Source organism: Siniperca chuatsi, linkage group LG16 (genome assembly GCF_020085105.1).
Source record: "Siniperca chuatsi isolate FFG_IHB_CAS linkage group LG16, ASM2008510v1, whole genome shotgun sequence".
Taxonomy (NCBI): Eukaryota; Metazoa; Chordata; class Actinopteri; order Centrarchiformes; family Sinipercidae; genus Siniperca; species Siniperca chuatsi.
The window spans coordinates 29,017,567-29,034,541 of NC_058057.1; the positions used below are offsets into that span (position 1 = coordinate 29,017,567).

Below are 16,975 nucleotides of genomic sequence, written 5' to 3' on the forward strand. Positions count from 1 at the left end.
CTGCTGGAGTTTCCGCTCCAGCTTCCTCCTGTACTTCTCCTTGGCCTCCCTGATCCTCACCTTCAGGTCAGCCTGGATAGCCCTCACCTCCTCCCTATTGCCATCAGTAAAGGCCCTCCTCTTGGCATTCAGAATGTCCTTGATGTCCTTTGTTACCCACGGTTTGTTATTTGGATAACAATGGACCATCTTGGTTGAGACATTGCAGTCCACATAGAAGTTAATGTAGCCAGTGATGCACTCAGTGAGCCCGTCAATGTCCTCTCCATGAGGCTCACAGAGTGCATCCCAGTTTGTCACCTCAAAACACTCCTGCAGTGTCTCGTAGGCCTCCTCTGACCATCTCCTGCACTGTCCTTGTGGTCGCAGGCTGCCTTTTAACCAGAGGCACATGGCAGGGTTTGAGGTGAACCAGGTTGTGGTCTGACCTACACGGGGGGGAGGGGGGAAGAGCTGTATGCGTCCTTAACGTTAGCATACAGCAGGTCCAGTGTCCTCTCCACTCTAGTAGGACAACTCACATACTGGGTGAAATTAGTGAGTCAGTGTTGTTGAAACACCGACATAGTTGAAGTCACCCGAGATTAATATGAGTGCACTCGGGTGTTGAGTCTGGAGTTGTGCTATGGCGGTGTGAATGGCGTTGCATGCCGATGGTGGGTTAGCAGAGGGGGGGGATGTAAACAGCCACAACAATGGCATGTGAGAATTCACGTGGCAGATAATCTGGCCGGAGTCCCACAGCTAACAGTTCAATGTCCGGGCTACAGATACTCTGCTTGATGGTAACGTGACCAGGGTTACACCATCTGTTGTTATCCAGAACAGCAAGCCCGCCGCCTTTCCGCTTACCGCTCCTGGTGTGATCCCTGTCGGCCCGAACAGTCTGAAAGCCGTCGATGGAAACGTTATGATCCAGGATATCCTGGTGTAGCCATGTCTCTGAGAAGCACATCAAACTACACTCACGGAACTCCGTCTGACTCCGGGCTAACGCCGTTAGCTCGTCCATTTTATTCGCCAGCGATCTCATGTTGCCCATGACGAGAGAAGGCAGACACAGCTTAAATCTCTTGTACTTAAGTCTCTTTTGTCTGGACCCCTCTCTCTTCCCTCGCCGCTTCGTTCCACCTCTGCATCCTCGGTGTGTCCTCCTCCAGATCTCAGCGGGGACATCGGTTGTCCTGGGCGCCATGCCGCTCGGCTTCAGCGCGATCAGCTGTTCCCTGGTGTAAACAATGCAGCCAAACAGCTGATCTGCAGCGGTGCCCTGACCAAGTAGCGGGAGGAGAAGTTCCACGGTGAAAAAAAGTACTAAAACACTTTCTACTCTCATTTTTGTAAAGAGTGTAGTTTAAATTATACTTACACACAAGTTACCCAAGTTTGGAAGAAAAAGGAAAGTCAAAAGTTGGAAAAAGTAAGACGTCGAGACGGAGCTACGGCAACAGGCAGCATACACGTTGCCGCATGTGCACAAGCAATTACCAGTTATTATAGTTATCTATAATGGGACTGTATTTTTGCACACTACAGGAAGGGTAATGCAGCCAGTTGTGTTGCGTGCCAGGTGAGGCATACAGTTTTTTGACCATGGCGTCTGCAGGTAGTGTAGCAGTGGCTTAAATTTGGTTGTACTACCTAACTGTGTGATTGATGATGTTAAACCTGGATTCACAAAACTTTTTAAGTATCTGTAAGCAATAAATGAAGCGACAAAAAGCAAGCAGATTACATATTAACCTTTGGATAGACTAAGGATTAACTCAAACAGAGTAGGGATTCATTTGAGACTGATCTGATATTAATCCAGTTTATTACCTCGTCTTTATTTCACATAAAACATGTTTTTTATGTTTAAAGTGTTTGAAAATACTTTACTCAGAGTCTGTCGTGTTGCTGGTTCAGATAAATGCGCCTGTAATATTAGAGTCAGTATCAGAGTTCAGCTGGTCAACAAGATCGGACTGCAGGGCCTTAAAATAAACCTCAAGTAACCCCTCCTCCAACCCCCCATCCCCATCCACACAGTGTCTTGCGCTGCCTGCATTACAGAGACACAGACAGAGAGAGAGACAGACAGCAGAACAGACAGACAGACAAACAGACAGACAGAACAGACAGACAGACAAACAGACAGACAGAACAGACAGACAGACAGAGAGAGAGACAGACAGAACAGACAGACAGACAGCAGACTGATAAAACATATTGACGTGCATTAACTCAGAGGAAACATTGGATTTATAAAGAAACACTTTTAAAAAAGAGGTGAGAACTTTTCTTGTTTAGTCACATTCTGGTTTTGCTGCTGATTGTATACAGTGTTACTGCTGCTGTCTATAAAGTTTTGTTTGATGTTTTACCAGCTGTTTGCAGCTGTTTGTGTGACTGTTCTGCTGTTTTGTTACAGTGAGCTGAGTTAGTTAGTAGTTTTTCTGTATCAGGACAAATACTGGTGTCACTGGGTCAAAGATTAGCTGGCTCAGTGGTTTATTAAAGAAACAGACTGAAGAAATTAAACCAACAGTATAAAACTCTGTTAGCGCCCCCGAAAGGCTGCACAGTTCATTACAGCTCACTCAGAACTTATTATGTCTTTTCACATTCAGCTGTTGCACATTGGATTTCAATCCATCTTGAATGCTTCTTGAATGCATTGACACTGATCTGCCTGATCATCTACCAAAACATTTGAATTATTTACAATTTGTACAGTTCTTTGTTACTGAGTCTTTTGCTCAGTTCATGAATTTTTTCTCAGGTTGTAACAAATCCATGAAGGAGTCCATTAACACATAATTCCTCTTTACCCACTGAACAATTTTCTGTTGATTTGACGTCTTAGACGTTTAAATGGTACATAGCCAACTAGTCTAATCTTCTTCTTTTCCTTTCGGCTGTTCCCTTTCAGGGGTCGCCACAGCGAATCATGTGCCTCCATCTAACCCTGTCCTCTGCGTCCTCTTCACTCACACCAGTTAACTTCATGTCCTCTCTCACTACATCCATAAATCTCCTCTCTGGTCTTCCTCTAGACCTCCTGCCTGGCAGCTCCAGCCTCAGCATCCTTCTACCAATATATTCACAGTCTCTCCTCTGAACACGTCCAAACCACCTCAGTCTGGCCTCTCTGACTTTATCTCCGAAACATCTAACATGAGCTGTCCCTCTGATGTCCTCGTTCCTGATCCTGTCCGTCCTCGTCTCTCCCAAGAGAACCTCAGCATCTTAATGTCCTCGTTCCTGATCCTGTCCGTCCTCGTCTCTCCCAAAGAGAACCTCAGCATCTTAATGTCCTCGTTCCTGATCCTGTCCGTCCTCGTCTCTCCCAAAGAGGACCTCAGCATCTTAAGCTCTGCTACCTCCAGCTCTGCCTCTTGTCTTTTCTTCAGTGCCGCTGTCTCTAAGCTGTACAACATCGCTGGTCTCACCACCGTCTCCAACACCTTTCCTTTCATTCCTGCTGAGACTCTTTTATCACACAACACACCTGACACTTTCCTCCACCCGCTCCAACCTGCTCGCACTCGCCTCTTCACCTCTTTTCCACAGTCTCCATCGCTCTGAACCGTTGACCCTAAGTACTTAAAGTCCTGCACCTTCTTCACCTCTGCTCCCTGTAACCTCACCGTCCCACCTGGGTCCCTCTCATTGACACACATGTATTCTGTCTTACTGCGGCTAAGCTTCATTCCTCTGTTTTCCAGAGCAGAGCAGACCTGCTCCCTGCTCTCACTACAAATCACAATGTCATCCGCAAACATCACAGTCCATGGAGATTCCTGTCTCTCATCTGTCAGCCTGTCCATCACCAGAGCAAACCAGAAGGGGCTCAGAGCCGATCCTTGATGCAGACCCACCTCCACCTTGAACTCCTCTGTCACACCTACAGCACACCTCACCACGGTCTTACAGCTCTCATACCTGTCCTGCACCACTCTAACATACTTCTCTGCCACTCCAGACTTCCTCATACAATCCCACAGCTCCTCTCTCGGCACCCTGTCATACGCTTTCTCTAAATCTACGAAGACACAATGCAACTCCCTATGACCTTCTCTGTACTTCTCCATCAGCATCCTCAAAGCTAATACTGCATGTGTTGTACTCTTTCTAGGCATGAAACCATGTTGCTGCTCACAGATGCTCACCTCTGCCCTTAGCCTAGCTTCCACTACTCTTTCCCACAACTTCACTGTATCATCAGCTTTATTCCTCTGTAGCTGCCACAGCTCTGCACATCTCCCTTGTTCTTAAAAACTGGCACCAGTACACTTCTCCTCCATTCCTCAGGCATCCTCTCACTCTCCAAGATCTGTTAAACAAACTAGTCAGAAACTCTACTGACACCTCTCCTAGACACTTCCATACCTCCACAGGTATGTCATCCGGACCAACTGCCTTTCCACTCTTCATCCTCTGCAACCTCCTCCTCACTTCACTCTTGCTAATCTTTGCTACTTCCTGCTCCACACCAGTCACCTCTTCTACTCTTCGTTCCCTTTCATTTTCCTCATTCATCAACTCTTCAAAGTACTCCTTCCATCTTCCCATCACACTCCCGGCACCTGTCAGTACCTTTCCATCCTTATCTTTAATCACCCTCACCTGCTGCACATCCTTCCCATCTCTATCTCTTTATTTGGCCCACCTGTACAAATCCACCTCTCCCTCTTTAGTGTCCAACCTAGCATACAAGTCCTCATATGCTCTTTGTTTGGCCTTTGCCACCTCTACCTTCACCTTACGCTGCATCTCCCTGTACTCCTGTCTACTCTCTTCAGTCCTCTCAGCGTCCCTCTTCTTCTTAGCTAAACTCTTTCTCTGTATACACTCCTGCACTTCCTCGTTCCACCACCAAGTCTGCTTGTCCGCTTGTCCTCTGTCCAGATGACACACTGAGTACCCTCCTACCTGTCTCCCTGATCACATCAGCTGTAGTGGTCCAGTCATCTGGGAGCACTTCCTGACCACCCAGAGTCTGTCTCAGCTCCTCCCTGAAAACTACACGACATTCTTCCTTTTTCAACTTCCACCACTTCGTTCTCTGCTCTGCCTTTGTCCTCTTCAGCTTCCTCACCACCAGAGTCATTTTACACACTACCATCCTGTGTTGTCTGGCTACACTCTCCCCTACCACTACTTTACAGTCACTGGTTTCTTTCAGATTACAACGTCTACACAAGATGTAGTCCACCTGAGTGCTTCTTCCACCTCCGCTCTTATATGTCACCCTATGTTCCTGCCTCTTCTGGAAGAAAGTGTTCACTACAGCCATTTCCATCCTCTTTGCAAAGTCTACCACCATCTGTCCTTCTGCGTTTCATGTCCTGAAGACCAAACCTGCCCATCACATTCTCATCACCTCTTCTCTTCATCTACATGCCCATTGAAATCTGCACCAATCACCACTCTCTCACCTCTGGGGATGCTCTGCATCACTTCATCTAACTCACTCCAGAACTTCTCCTTCTCTTCTAACTCACATCCTACCTGTGGGGCAGAACCAATCACAACACTGAACATCAGCCCTTCAGTTTCCAGCTTCAGACTCATCAACCTGTCTGATACTCTTTTCACCTCTAGAACATTCCTCACAAACTCCTCTTTCAGGATAACTCCTACTCCGTTTCTCTTCCTATCTGACCCATGGTAGAACAACTTGAACCCTGCTCCTAAGCTTCTAGCCTTGCTACCTTTCCACCTGGTCTCCTGGACACACAGTATGTTCACCTTCCTTCTCTGCATCATGTCAGTCAACTCTCTAGCCTTCCCTGTCATAGTCCCAACATTCAAAGTCCCTACTGTCAGGTCTACATTCTTAGCTTTCCTCTTCTCTCTCTGCCTACGAACACACCTTCCTCCTCTCCTTCTCCGTCTTTGACCAACAGTAGTCCAATTTCCACCGGTACCCTGTAGGTCAACAGCACCGGTGGCGGTCGTTGTTAACTCGGGCCCCGACCGATCTGGAATGGAAGTCATTTTCACGATTCGCATTTTTAATTTGGCATGTGTTTTACGTCGGATGCCCTTCCTGACACAACCCTCTGCATTTATCCAGACTTGGGACTACTGGCACAAGAAGACACTCGCTTGTGCCCTCTTAAAAGTAAAAGTTTAGTAGACGTCTAACCATAGCCTAGGAATCAATTAGACGGCTATTGAATGACTACTACATATATGTCTGAACAAAATAATTGTTATAAGATTCACATTTGTGCAAATAATAGCTTATTGTCACTAGCGTAACTAAAAAACTACATCCAAATTTCTCAATTAAGTCTGTATAAGAACATGCCCCACATGGGACTTGTACCCCAGTCTCCCAAGGTAAGGTCCTGTGGGTAACCCCATCCGCCACATTTTCCTGTCAATATGGACATCTTTTCATGTTTTATAATATGTCACCAGACTTCCTAAAACCATTCTGCCAGAAAGTGCAAAGTACTAGCACATGCGAACACCAGTAAGCACAATTTCTTACTTTACATTAATGTACAGAACGTCTCCCATTGCGATGTCCTGGAAGATTCTTGTTGGCAGCACACAGCTTGTATAGTTCCATATTTATGACATTTTATATGAAACATTAAGGCGAAATTACGTTGTGTAGACCACAAAACTACAATGAAACTATTCTGGCTAGAAGTGGGCTACAAATAGCCGGTCCACTTAGAAGCTAAATCGTGGCTACGCATAGACCATGCCAAAGAAATGAAACTACCCTGTTAGACATATGTTAGACGTGTATTCAGCGTCACATTGCATTGTGGCATATGAGTAAACAGAATCTGTTTATATGACAGAAAATAAACAGTTATAAACGCAGGGGTATGCAGTGCTTATGTTACATATTTATAGGTTTGTTTATGCATTTTTAAAATATGTAACGATGTTTTTAAAATATGGTCTAAAACTGGGCTATGTTAGCCCACAATCCTGTTCTATATCATATCTAAAACATTGAGGCGATGTTGAAATGACGTCTAATGCTTAGTGGGTATGATCCCAACTCAAAACAAAACAGAAAATATGTCAGCTTGTTCAAAAGTTCATTATTTATGAGTTCCTTTAGTTCAGTCAACACAGCAGTGGTGAAAATCTGTAGCTGTCTGGTAAAACAAACTCTTTGATCCTGTTTTGAACATTGTGATTCTTCTTGCTGAGTGTTTGTTTCAGACAGTAAACTCTATCATTGTCTGACCTCACAGCTCCATCATGGCGGCAGCCAGCATCTCTCGCTCTGGATCAGCAGCTCCCAGTCTGGCCTTCGAAGATTATTCTCTCTACAGTAACCTGAGTGATGACGAGCTGCTGCATCTCGCCATCGAGCGCAGTCTGACCGACACACACCGCAACACCGCCAACACCAACACTGCTGCCACTGCCACCGCGTCTCCTCACCAACCTGACAGCAACAGCCTGAACCCTACAGTCAGAAACGCCAGCCAACCCAGCCACCGCTCCCACAATCCACCTGCAAACTACAGTGCCCATAATCCACCTCCAGCCCAGCCCACTGCACACTACAGTTCTCCAAATCCTCCGAGTGAAAAGCCTCCTGATCCGTATGTCACCTCACAGTTTTTCCTCCTTCATGTTGTGAGCACCTACTAAAAAACAGTGTCTCGATAATACTCAAGTATTTTACTGCTTGAAGTATCGATACAGACGTGAGACCAGAGGAGACTCTTTATTAATGAAGATGGTTATTATTATTACTATTATTCAGGCAGATTGTTTCTAGTTTTGAAAAGTTAAACAAATACAACAAATACAGATATATGAATTAAAAATAGGAGTCCAGCACGGGCAGATGATGTACTGCAGCTCGCAAATGTAAATGAGAACATCCATACATGGGAATAATAAATGCTGAGATTATCCTGCGCGTTAAACTCACATTGCAATTCAACTATCAGAACAAGGCAATTAAGTTTACGGAAACTCAAATCAGGAATAGAAATAATTAGCAGTATGACAATTTTCTAAGAAGCCGTAAACCTAAGAAGGAATAAAACTAATAACAGAAAAATACGTAAAATGATAAAGAAAAAGTGAAGAAATAAAAACTGCATCACACCAACTCGGTCATAGATCAAAGAAATGCCGACAGCTCAGCCCTACCAAACATCTGCCTCTAGCTGAATCAGATGGAAACAAGAACATCAGATTACTACAACATGGTAATACTTTATCCACACAAAGGGGACGAACTAGAAAAGGAACCAACATTTCACGTCCGTCTGCTCGAACCTGCTAATAAAAGGGAATTGGAACAATGTCTCCGTCCACCACAAGAGGGCACAGCAGGCTTTCTGACAAGTCCTCCAACAGATCTCAGATCAGATCTACAGACAGTTTATTTCAGTTTATGGTCACAGTCTGTAGATGCAGATCAGATGCATTGATTAGCTTCTGATTACTACAAGATGTTAGAAGACTAGAAGATGCTGGAACAGAGCCATCTAAGAGGTATATACTGTAAATAATACACAGCCTACATTTATCACTTGTCTCAGAGTAGGAAATCAGTCCTAACCGGCCAAAAAGTCTGACAGTAACTAATGTTTGATCCTACTTTTAGGACTAGATTAAATAATTTGATTAACCTGTGAAATGGCTTCATTCTGTGCTGATATTTATTTGACCTGCAGAGGAGTCCTGACCTTTCAGGAGTCGCCGTGAAATGGAGGTCAGAGATATGTTCATTGATGACGATGAGCTTATTAAAAGATTGTTTTGGCAAAAAATGTATATTTCTTTTTGACTGACCTTGTGCAGGATGCAAAAGAGAACACATGCTCTCTGCAAAAAGACAAGGTCCTCCAAACTTACAGCAACAGGGAAAATGCACAACCAACAATTTCTGCAGTAGGCTAATAAATCCAACTTTGACCAGTCCACAACCGAGTCAAGTTTTCTACTGGTCTTTATTTTATTCACTTTTACTTTTTAAGTCACATGAGTGTCTTGTCAGTGTGTACTCACAGTCCTGTTCTAAGGTACGACTGTTTCCTCAGAAGGATTCAGAGACGCTTGATAAATACGGGCCCTGGTCTAACGTCGAGACCAAATGTCAGTCTCTGTGCTCTCATTGGCTATGGTCTTGGTCTTGGTGTTGTTGGCAGGAGGACGTTTGATGGAACAGTCAGTCACTTTATGACGGGTTCTGGGAAGAGGATGGTGGCGTATCGCAGAGCTGACGGCAATCTGGTCCACATCGCTCCAGAACCTGAAGAGTGAGTCAGATTCTGTTCCTAAAATCATCTCTGTACGTGGAACCATGTATCATGTATTAGTAGTGAGTTGTGCAGTTTTAGAGGAAACAGATCAGAGCAGGATATTTTTCTTATCCCAGGACAACCTTCCAGGTATTCCAGAAAAACCTAAGAGCTATTTATATTTCGGGCGAAATGACCCTTTAAATGTAAACTTTGTCAACCTGAGAATAAACATGAACTTTATTCCTCTGTATAATTATTAATATTGTATGTAGCAGCTGAAAACAAGCAGCCATCCTTAAGAAAACACATGCAAATAGACAAACAAGCAAATTAAGAAAACATCTTCATCAACACATTTGCAGCATTTAGAAAACGCGCTGCAAATACAAAACGACAACGGAAGTGTTTCCAGAGGACAAAAAGGTGTGTGACTCCTGAATCCTCCGTTCATGTGAAAGTGATTAGAGAGGAGATTCAGTGTGTGACAGATATTTACTATCCTGTTTTGGAAACACATCCAGGGTTGGTCACTATACTCTCATGCAGTAATTATCTTACTGGCATTAAGTCACTAATGAAGCTGCTGTGACGGCCGTGGCCACAAGATGGCGCTGTGCGACCTGAGCCTGTCAAATCAAAGAGCTTCGTCCATCAGAGGATAACAGTCGAAACTTAAAAATAATATATATTTATATTTGAGGAAAAGATTTCACCGTATGACTCTCAGTGCAGCTGCAGATCAGAAACTAAACAGAAAAACCTGTTTGTCCTTTTTGTATTTGCAGCGCGTTTCCTAAATGCTGCACATACTGTATGTTGATGAAGATGTTTTCTTAATTTGCTTGTGTTAAGTTGCAGTGCGTTGTTTAAAACACTAACTGGGAGCGTTTGAGGGGCTGGTATGGCCGCTTTCTGACTGCTGCTGGGTCTTTTCCCTGCAGAGAGGAGGAGCCTCTGTTCAAAGCAATCCACGATGGTGATGCGAGCAGAGTGAAAGCGTTGGTGATGCGTCCGGGAACAAACCTGATGCTGCCGAGTAAACCAGGCTGGCTTGCGATTCACCACGCGGCGTGGTACGGCCAGGACACCTGCCTGAGAGTGCTGCTGTCAGGTAGATAGAAATGCACACACACGAAGACACCACAACAACGAACAGAAAAGCGAAGTCCTGCTGTCTGTGTTTTTGTGCTCAGCTCAGCCGGGGATGATCAACAAGCGAACGGAGCGCGGGGATTCTGCGCTGCTGGTCGCCGTCAGCAAAGAGCAGCTTCACTGCGTTCAGGTGCTGCTGGAAAGCGGAGCGGACATCGACATCACGAACTATGACAGAGAGACTCCGCTCTACAAAGGTAAAACCAACAGGAAGTAATGTCAGCTCCCAACAAACCTGAACAACTCGCAGCTTCAGAGCCACAGTTCACTGAAGGAGCAAAAGTGGAGGCTGTGGATGCGAACAGGACCGCGGGTGGTGGTCATTTTTAGGGCCTGTTATCACAAAGCTGTTTTGGTGCTCAGATTATCTTACATATTTTGTTATAGGACTTCGCCTTTGTTGGCTACTGATTACCAGTCCCGATCCCAACACCTAAACTTATCTAATGATGATAATAATAATACATTTACCCAAGGACACTTTACATACAGAAAACAAGCCAAAAAACTACGTTAATAAAAAAAGTCTTACGTTTAGATTTAAAAACAGAAACGGACAGCATTGTGGATTGAGGCGGGGGGGGCATTCCAGACCATAGGAGCTGCAGCACTGAAGGCCCTGTCCCCCACAGAAAGCAGCCTGGTGTGAGGAGTCCGTTCTCTGAGGAGCGCAGACTGCAAGAGGTGATGGAGATCACGGAGGCATTTAGGAGCCAAGTTATGAAGACACGTGTAGGTGAAGAGGAGAACTTTAAATGTCACATGAAACTCGATAGGGATTGTGCTGCCTGTGAGACAGCGGAGTTCTGGACATACTGGAGTCTGTCCAGGGCTTTATTAGGCAGTCCATTTAGGATGCCTTTACAGTCATCCAGACGAGATGGAACAAATGCATGGATGCGGGTCTCTGCAACAGAGTCAGGAATGAATGACCGGGGTCTGGAGATGTTCCTCAGGTGGAAGAAAGCAGACTTGGTGATGGATTTTAAGTGTGGTTCAAATGAAAGGGTGGAATCAAACATGACACCTTGGGACCTTAGAAGAGGGGCAGATGGAGCAGCCGTCAATAGACAGTACCAAATCACCAACCCTGCAGAGTATGGTCATAGACGCCACAACCATGAGTTCTGTTTTGTTGGTGTTGAGTTTGAGCATGTTGGATGTCATCCAGTTTTTTATGTCATGACGGCAGTTTATGAGTGACCGAGGAGGGAGGAGGGGGGAGGTGTTGTGTGAAGTTACAGTTGGGTATCAGCATAGCAAAGGTTACTACATCTGTAACGTCCGATTATGTGACCCAAAGGAAGCATGTAGATGATGAAAAGTAGTGGGCTGAGTACCGAGCCTTGGGGTACCCCTTGGTTGACAGGGACAGGGTTGGATTTAGATACCCTGATTTTAACCAGTTGCTTCCTATCAGCAAAATAAGACTGGAACCAGGAAAGGGGGGTACCAGTGGATGCTCGGCCATGTGGGTGAGGTTAATGCAGACAGTGTTGAAGTCAAGCAGAATGCGAATGTTAACAAAACTTGAATTGGCTGGAGTGAGGAGGTCGATTGTCACCTTGATTAAGGCTGTGCTTAAAACCAGCTAAAACCAGATTGTAGGGGTTCATAAAACTCATGGTTGGACATATGTTGCTGGACTTGATGGGCAACAACTCATTCCAGGATTTTGGCAAGAAAAGGAAGGTTGGAAATGGGATGGAAGTTATTCAGATAATCTGGCCAGTCCTTGCTTTTTAAAATGGGTGCAACAGCAGCCTTTTTGAGAGTGGAGGAAACAGTGCCAGACCTAAGAGAGGTGTTAACAACACTGACAGAGCAGGTAGACATGCCTTAACCAAGGCTGTGGGCACCAGATCCAGAGAGCCAGTGGAGGTCTTGGAGTTTGTGGCCAGCTCCATGATGTCTGCAGCATCGACTTGGGAGAGGGTGGAGAAGGAGCATTCTGATTGAGAGCCAGATGTAGTTGTCAGTGGTGAGGGTGTGGAAGGATAGTACACCTGTAACTGCATATAGATTGCATCAACCTTGGCTTGGAAAAAATCAAGGAACTTTTTTGTAGAGCCCCTCAAGCCGCCGACTGGTGGACTTCAGTGGACTCGAGAAAAACAGACAGTCCAGAAAGGGCTTTGTTTTTATGCTGGAGGAGATGAGAGGATGATTAGAGACAGCCAAGTCCAGGCTCTGCAGGTCAGAGCTGGCAGGGCCTGTAGAGCAGACCAGATCCAATGTGTGACCTTTTTCATGTGTGGGACCTTGGACATGTTGGATGAAATTAAAACACTCCAATAAAGCGAGGAAGTGAGCAGTAAATGAACAACTCATGAAGTCTACCTCTAAAGGTCTTACAGAGTAAATATGAACCCTAGGAGAAAATAATTTGTTCTGATAAGTTGTGATCTCTGTTTAAGGAGTCAGCTGGTGTCGACAGAAGCTGAGAGAGATAGTGAGGATGTTTTTGTGATTTGGGTGACCTGTCCCTTTTAATAAACGTAGTTTCTGTGGTTTGGATATTCTGTCACTAAACTCTTGTTTTCTTCCTCTGCAGCCTGTGAGAGGAACAGTGCTGCGATGGTGGCGGCGTTGTTGAACCATGGTGCGGCCGTGAACACTCACTGTATTCAGGGTTGGACTGCCCTGCAGGAAGCAGTGTGTCGAAACAACGTGGAGATCTGTGAGATGCTGCTGAAGGCCGGAGCCAAACACAACCTCACCAACATGTATGGCATCTCACCACTGTTTACTGCAGCTCAGAGCGGGCAGCTCGCCACGCTGCGCTTCCTCCTCAAACACGGTACACGAAGAGGATGGTTTATCTTATCGTTCTACTGCTTCTGTTTCTGCTAACTGCTACCACTACTGCTACTGATAACTGCTAATTGCTAACTGATGCCGCTACTCACAAACATGTACAACAGCTTGCCGATGTTTACTGCGTCTCAGAGCGGGCAGCTCACCACGCTGCACTTATTCCTCAAACATGGTACATGAGGGGATCGTTCATCTGAGCTGAGCCTCAAACTGTCACTCAAAATTACCTGGTCCTTGTGAAATAACTGTCAATACAAGTCAGCTCTTGGAACTGCCAGAGTAACCCTAACCACTTAACCCTTAACTCCAGTTTTACACAAACTGTGCAAGAATTAATAGTTTTAGTGAGGTAGTGTGTAGAATGACAGAGTAGAGTGACACATAATCATAAAACACATCTAAACAGGATGCGACAGACTACATTGGAATGTAAACAACCACAATATTAGTTTTCTAACCTATCCTCATCCTCTCTGATATTTTCTGACAGACCTGAAATTATAGAGATACTAAACTGAACTTTGGCTGCAAAACCTGGCAGAAAATCAGTATAGTGCCATAGTGCTCACCACCATGGCTCATGCAGCTGCTAGAGAGAGCACAGATGCTCTATATATTGGAAATAAGGGAGCAGGGACGTCTTTTACACCTGATACTATCTTACAGGAACTAAATTTTGTCCCTTGTTGCTCTGGTTGAAACAGGTAAAGTTCCTGAGTTCCTCAAAAGGTTCTTGTTACCCTGAAAAAGTTCCTGTGGGGGAAACACACCCTGGAGTACACTTCTACATCACTGCAGCAAAGTGAGAAGTTAAAACACTGGAGGTCAGCAAAAACAAGATTTGCCTCTCATGTCATAAGCTCTTCAGTTTGGGAACCAGGGTACTAACTACTACTGTTGAGCTAACTGCTTTCAGTAGTTTGGGGCAGCCACTGGACTGTGGGTTGAAAATACTCCACCCACCATCTCAACCTTCACCTATGTGTTTTTTAGTTTAAACTGTTACTGCTGATAACTGCTTATCTGTATGTACAAAACCTTCCTTTATTTAAATTTTGTATAAACACTAGAGCGGTGCCGCCTGCAGTGGAGTGATGTCATCTCTTCTCTTTGTTAAACTGCTGCTACATTCAGAATGATGTGTAATGTCCTTACAAAACAAGGTTGAGCTCTGATTTAAGGATTTCCTCCACGTGAACCCTGAACCCTGACCCTCCCTGTCTCCCCGCCTCCCTGCAGGTGCAGACATTAACAGTCAGGCTGCTGACGGAGCCACCGCTCTGTATGAAGCTGCTAAGAATGGACATGAAGAAATCGTGGAGCTTCTCCTCTCTCAGAACGCTGACGCCAACAAACCTGGAAAGACCGGGTTATTACCACTTCACATCGCTGCCCAGAGAGGAAGTGACACGTAGGCACACTGATTATTGTCTACCTTATTTTGATAACAAAAACCCCCTGAGGATCTCCAAGACTGTCTTTGTAGGGGTCGGCAACCTGCGGCTCCAGAGCCACATGCAGCTCTATAGCCCCTCTCCAGTGGTTCCCTGTGCCTTTGACAAACACTGTGGAAATGAATAACGGTTATTTATTTACATTTATCATTCTTGTAGGCCTAAAATGATTCTTACATTGTCCAATTGTAAAAATGTGTAGCCTATACACCGAAAAAAATGTCAACTAAAATGTGTGCCATACCTTGCGACCTTCCCTGGCATCTTTTCCTCTAGCGGTGGCTAGTCTTGAGTGTTCCTAGCTAGGCTAGCTATGGATTCCACATCCAAAAAAATAAAAAATAGGAAAGGAGGAAAAAGGGGAGTTTAGGTTTAGTAGTCTGGGGTAAAGTAAAGCAAATTACAGTAAAGCATTACTACAGAAAAGTGCAAGTGCCTATTTATTTAACAAGCTAATAGCTGTTGGAACAAATGAGCGCTTGTCTGTTTGTTTTAATCATCAGGACCTTAAAACGGGTACCTGAGGGGAGAGTTTGGAACTCGGGCTCGGATGTTGTTCTTTATGTGCTGGAGAACCAGTTTCTCAAAGCACTTCATCAGAATGGGGGTGAGAGCCACGGGGGGTTAGTCATTTAGACCAGACACTGCAGACTTTTTAGGTACAGGGACGATGGTGGCTGTCTTGAAGCAGGTGGGAACAGTGTGACAGTGATATGTCAAAAATGTCAGTAATACCATCAACTAGCTGCTTGGCACATGTTCTTAGTACACGGCCAGGGATGTTCTCAGGCCCTGCAGCTTCACTCATATTCACTCTCAGCAGGACTCTTCTCACATCTGCTGTGGATACTGATGGCGGCTGGTCCTCTGGAGGCGGAGTAGACTTTACAGCTGACTCTTTGTTGAGGAGATCAAAATTAGTTTAAAATGTGTTTAGCTCATCTGGTAACGTGGCCTCCTGCTTTTGTAGGCTGTGATGTTTTTCATCACCTGCCACATGTTGTTGGTGTTGAGGTCTCGCTCAGTCTCTCCTGATTCTCTCCAGCTTTCAGTCTCACTCTGGCGGTGTTGTAAGCTTCCTTGTCTCCTGACTGAAAAGCAGCTTTTCTGGCTCTGAGTAGAGCTCTCACCTCCCCCACCTTTTATTGTCTTTGTGATCACCACATCATCAACACATGATGTCACTGATGATGTATATTCCTCAAGGTAGATATGGTTCTCCTGGATGACGGCATCTCTGAACATGAGCCAGTCTGTGCACTCAAAACAGACCTGTAGAGCTGCTGTAGCTTCATCTATTCACACTTTAACTGTTTTTACTGATAGTTTGACCCTTTTCAGATCATTTATATCATAAACACTTGTTTTTTTACTGCCAGCTCCTTATCTGCACAAATAACTAAGTGAACTTTGTGCTGCTTGTTAGTTAGCCAGTGCAGCTAACCTGCATCTGCTTGTCGGTGAGTCCGTTCACCACATCGTCCACCGGGATGAAAGCCCCGGCGCAACCTTTCCTCGCCACCGCGGGGATGGATAGTCTGGAGCCGAGGCGGAGAGCGTTTCTTATGGCAAACATGGTTTTGCTTTACTTTACAGACCGATAGATAACGAAGGGAAATACTCCTGAAGTTGACATGGAGGATGGTTGTCAGACCCGGGCTAGCTTCTCTTTAGCACAGAGGTCACTGTGTCCCAGTACCACAAACGTCATTCCGTTCTTCTTTGGATTAGGCAGACTAGACACTACAATGGCATTTTTCTGACATACTGTTTGTTATTAATGTCCCTTTTGACATTTATTTATAGGTTTTATACGATCCAATACTGTGCAGATATTCCATAATTTTCTTCATTTTAGTCCAGCTATCCAGGTAAAGTGCGCAGTGTGAAAACTTCGTAATATAATTTTCTTTGGTTAAAATGGATTTTACAAAGTTGGTATTGAAAAAAGTTTGAACGATACCCAGCCCTAGTCAGCTGGCTGCAGGCCCTTTTCCTGTCGTGACCCCTTCCTCTGGAATAACCTCCCTGTTGACATTAGACTCTGTTGGGGCCTTTAAATCCACACATAAAACCTGTCTTTTCGCCTTAACCTTCAGTTAGCTGCCTATTCTTAATTATCTCGAACCTGTTACGATTATCCTTCTGGCGGGTCGATCTCAGTCTCAATGAATCTATTAAGCCGAATACTTAAAGCCTTGTAGTCTATGTTCGTCCTGCCAAGGAGAATATTGTAAACTTTCTGAAAACCACTGCATCTCTGTAACTCTGTCTGTTTGTGTGCCCTCTGTCTCGCTCTCGCTCTGTCTTCGGTGAGTGAGT

At 45.0% G+C, this 16,975-nt stretch overlaps 1 protein-coding gene across 4 annotated transcripts in view; it reads left to right on the forward strand.

Annotated features, from left to right (window-relative positions):
• The first annotated feature begins 2,075 nt into the window (after window positions 1-2,075).
• asb2a.1 (ankyrin repeat and SOCS box containing 2a, tandem duplicate 1) overlaps window positions 2,076-16,975 on the forward strand; it is a 26,287-nt gene continuing 11,387 nt past the window's right edge. The window contains exons 1-7 of one of the 4 annotated variants that reach the window (XR_006374989.1): window positions 2,077-2,271; window positions 7,215-7,571; window positions 9,135-9,245; window positions 10,172-10,341; window positions 10,424-10,579; window positions 12,937-13,182; window positions 14,439-14,610. Coding sequence is in view for 3 of the 4 variants with exons in the window: in XM_044169745.1 (XP_044025680.1) it covers window positions 7,222-7,571; window positions 9,135-9,245; window positions 10,172-10,341; window positions 10,424-10,579; window positions 12,937-13,182; window positions 14,439-14,610 (1,205 nt within the window). In the remaining variant the exon portion in view is untranslated. Of the gene's footprint in view, window positions 2,272-7,214; window positions 7,572-9,134; window positions 9,246-10,171; window positions 10,342-10,423; window positions 10,580-12,936; window positions 13,183-14,438; window positions 14,611-16,975 lie in introns of all 4 variants that reach the window. The other 3 variants (XM_044169745.1, XM_044169747.1, XM_044169746.1) reach the window with 3 other exon arrangements.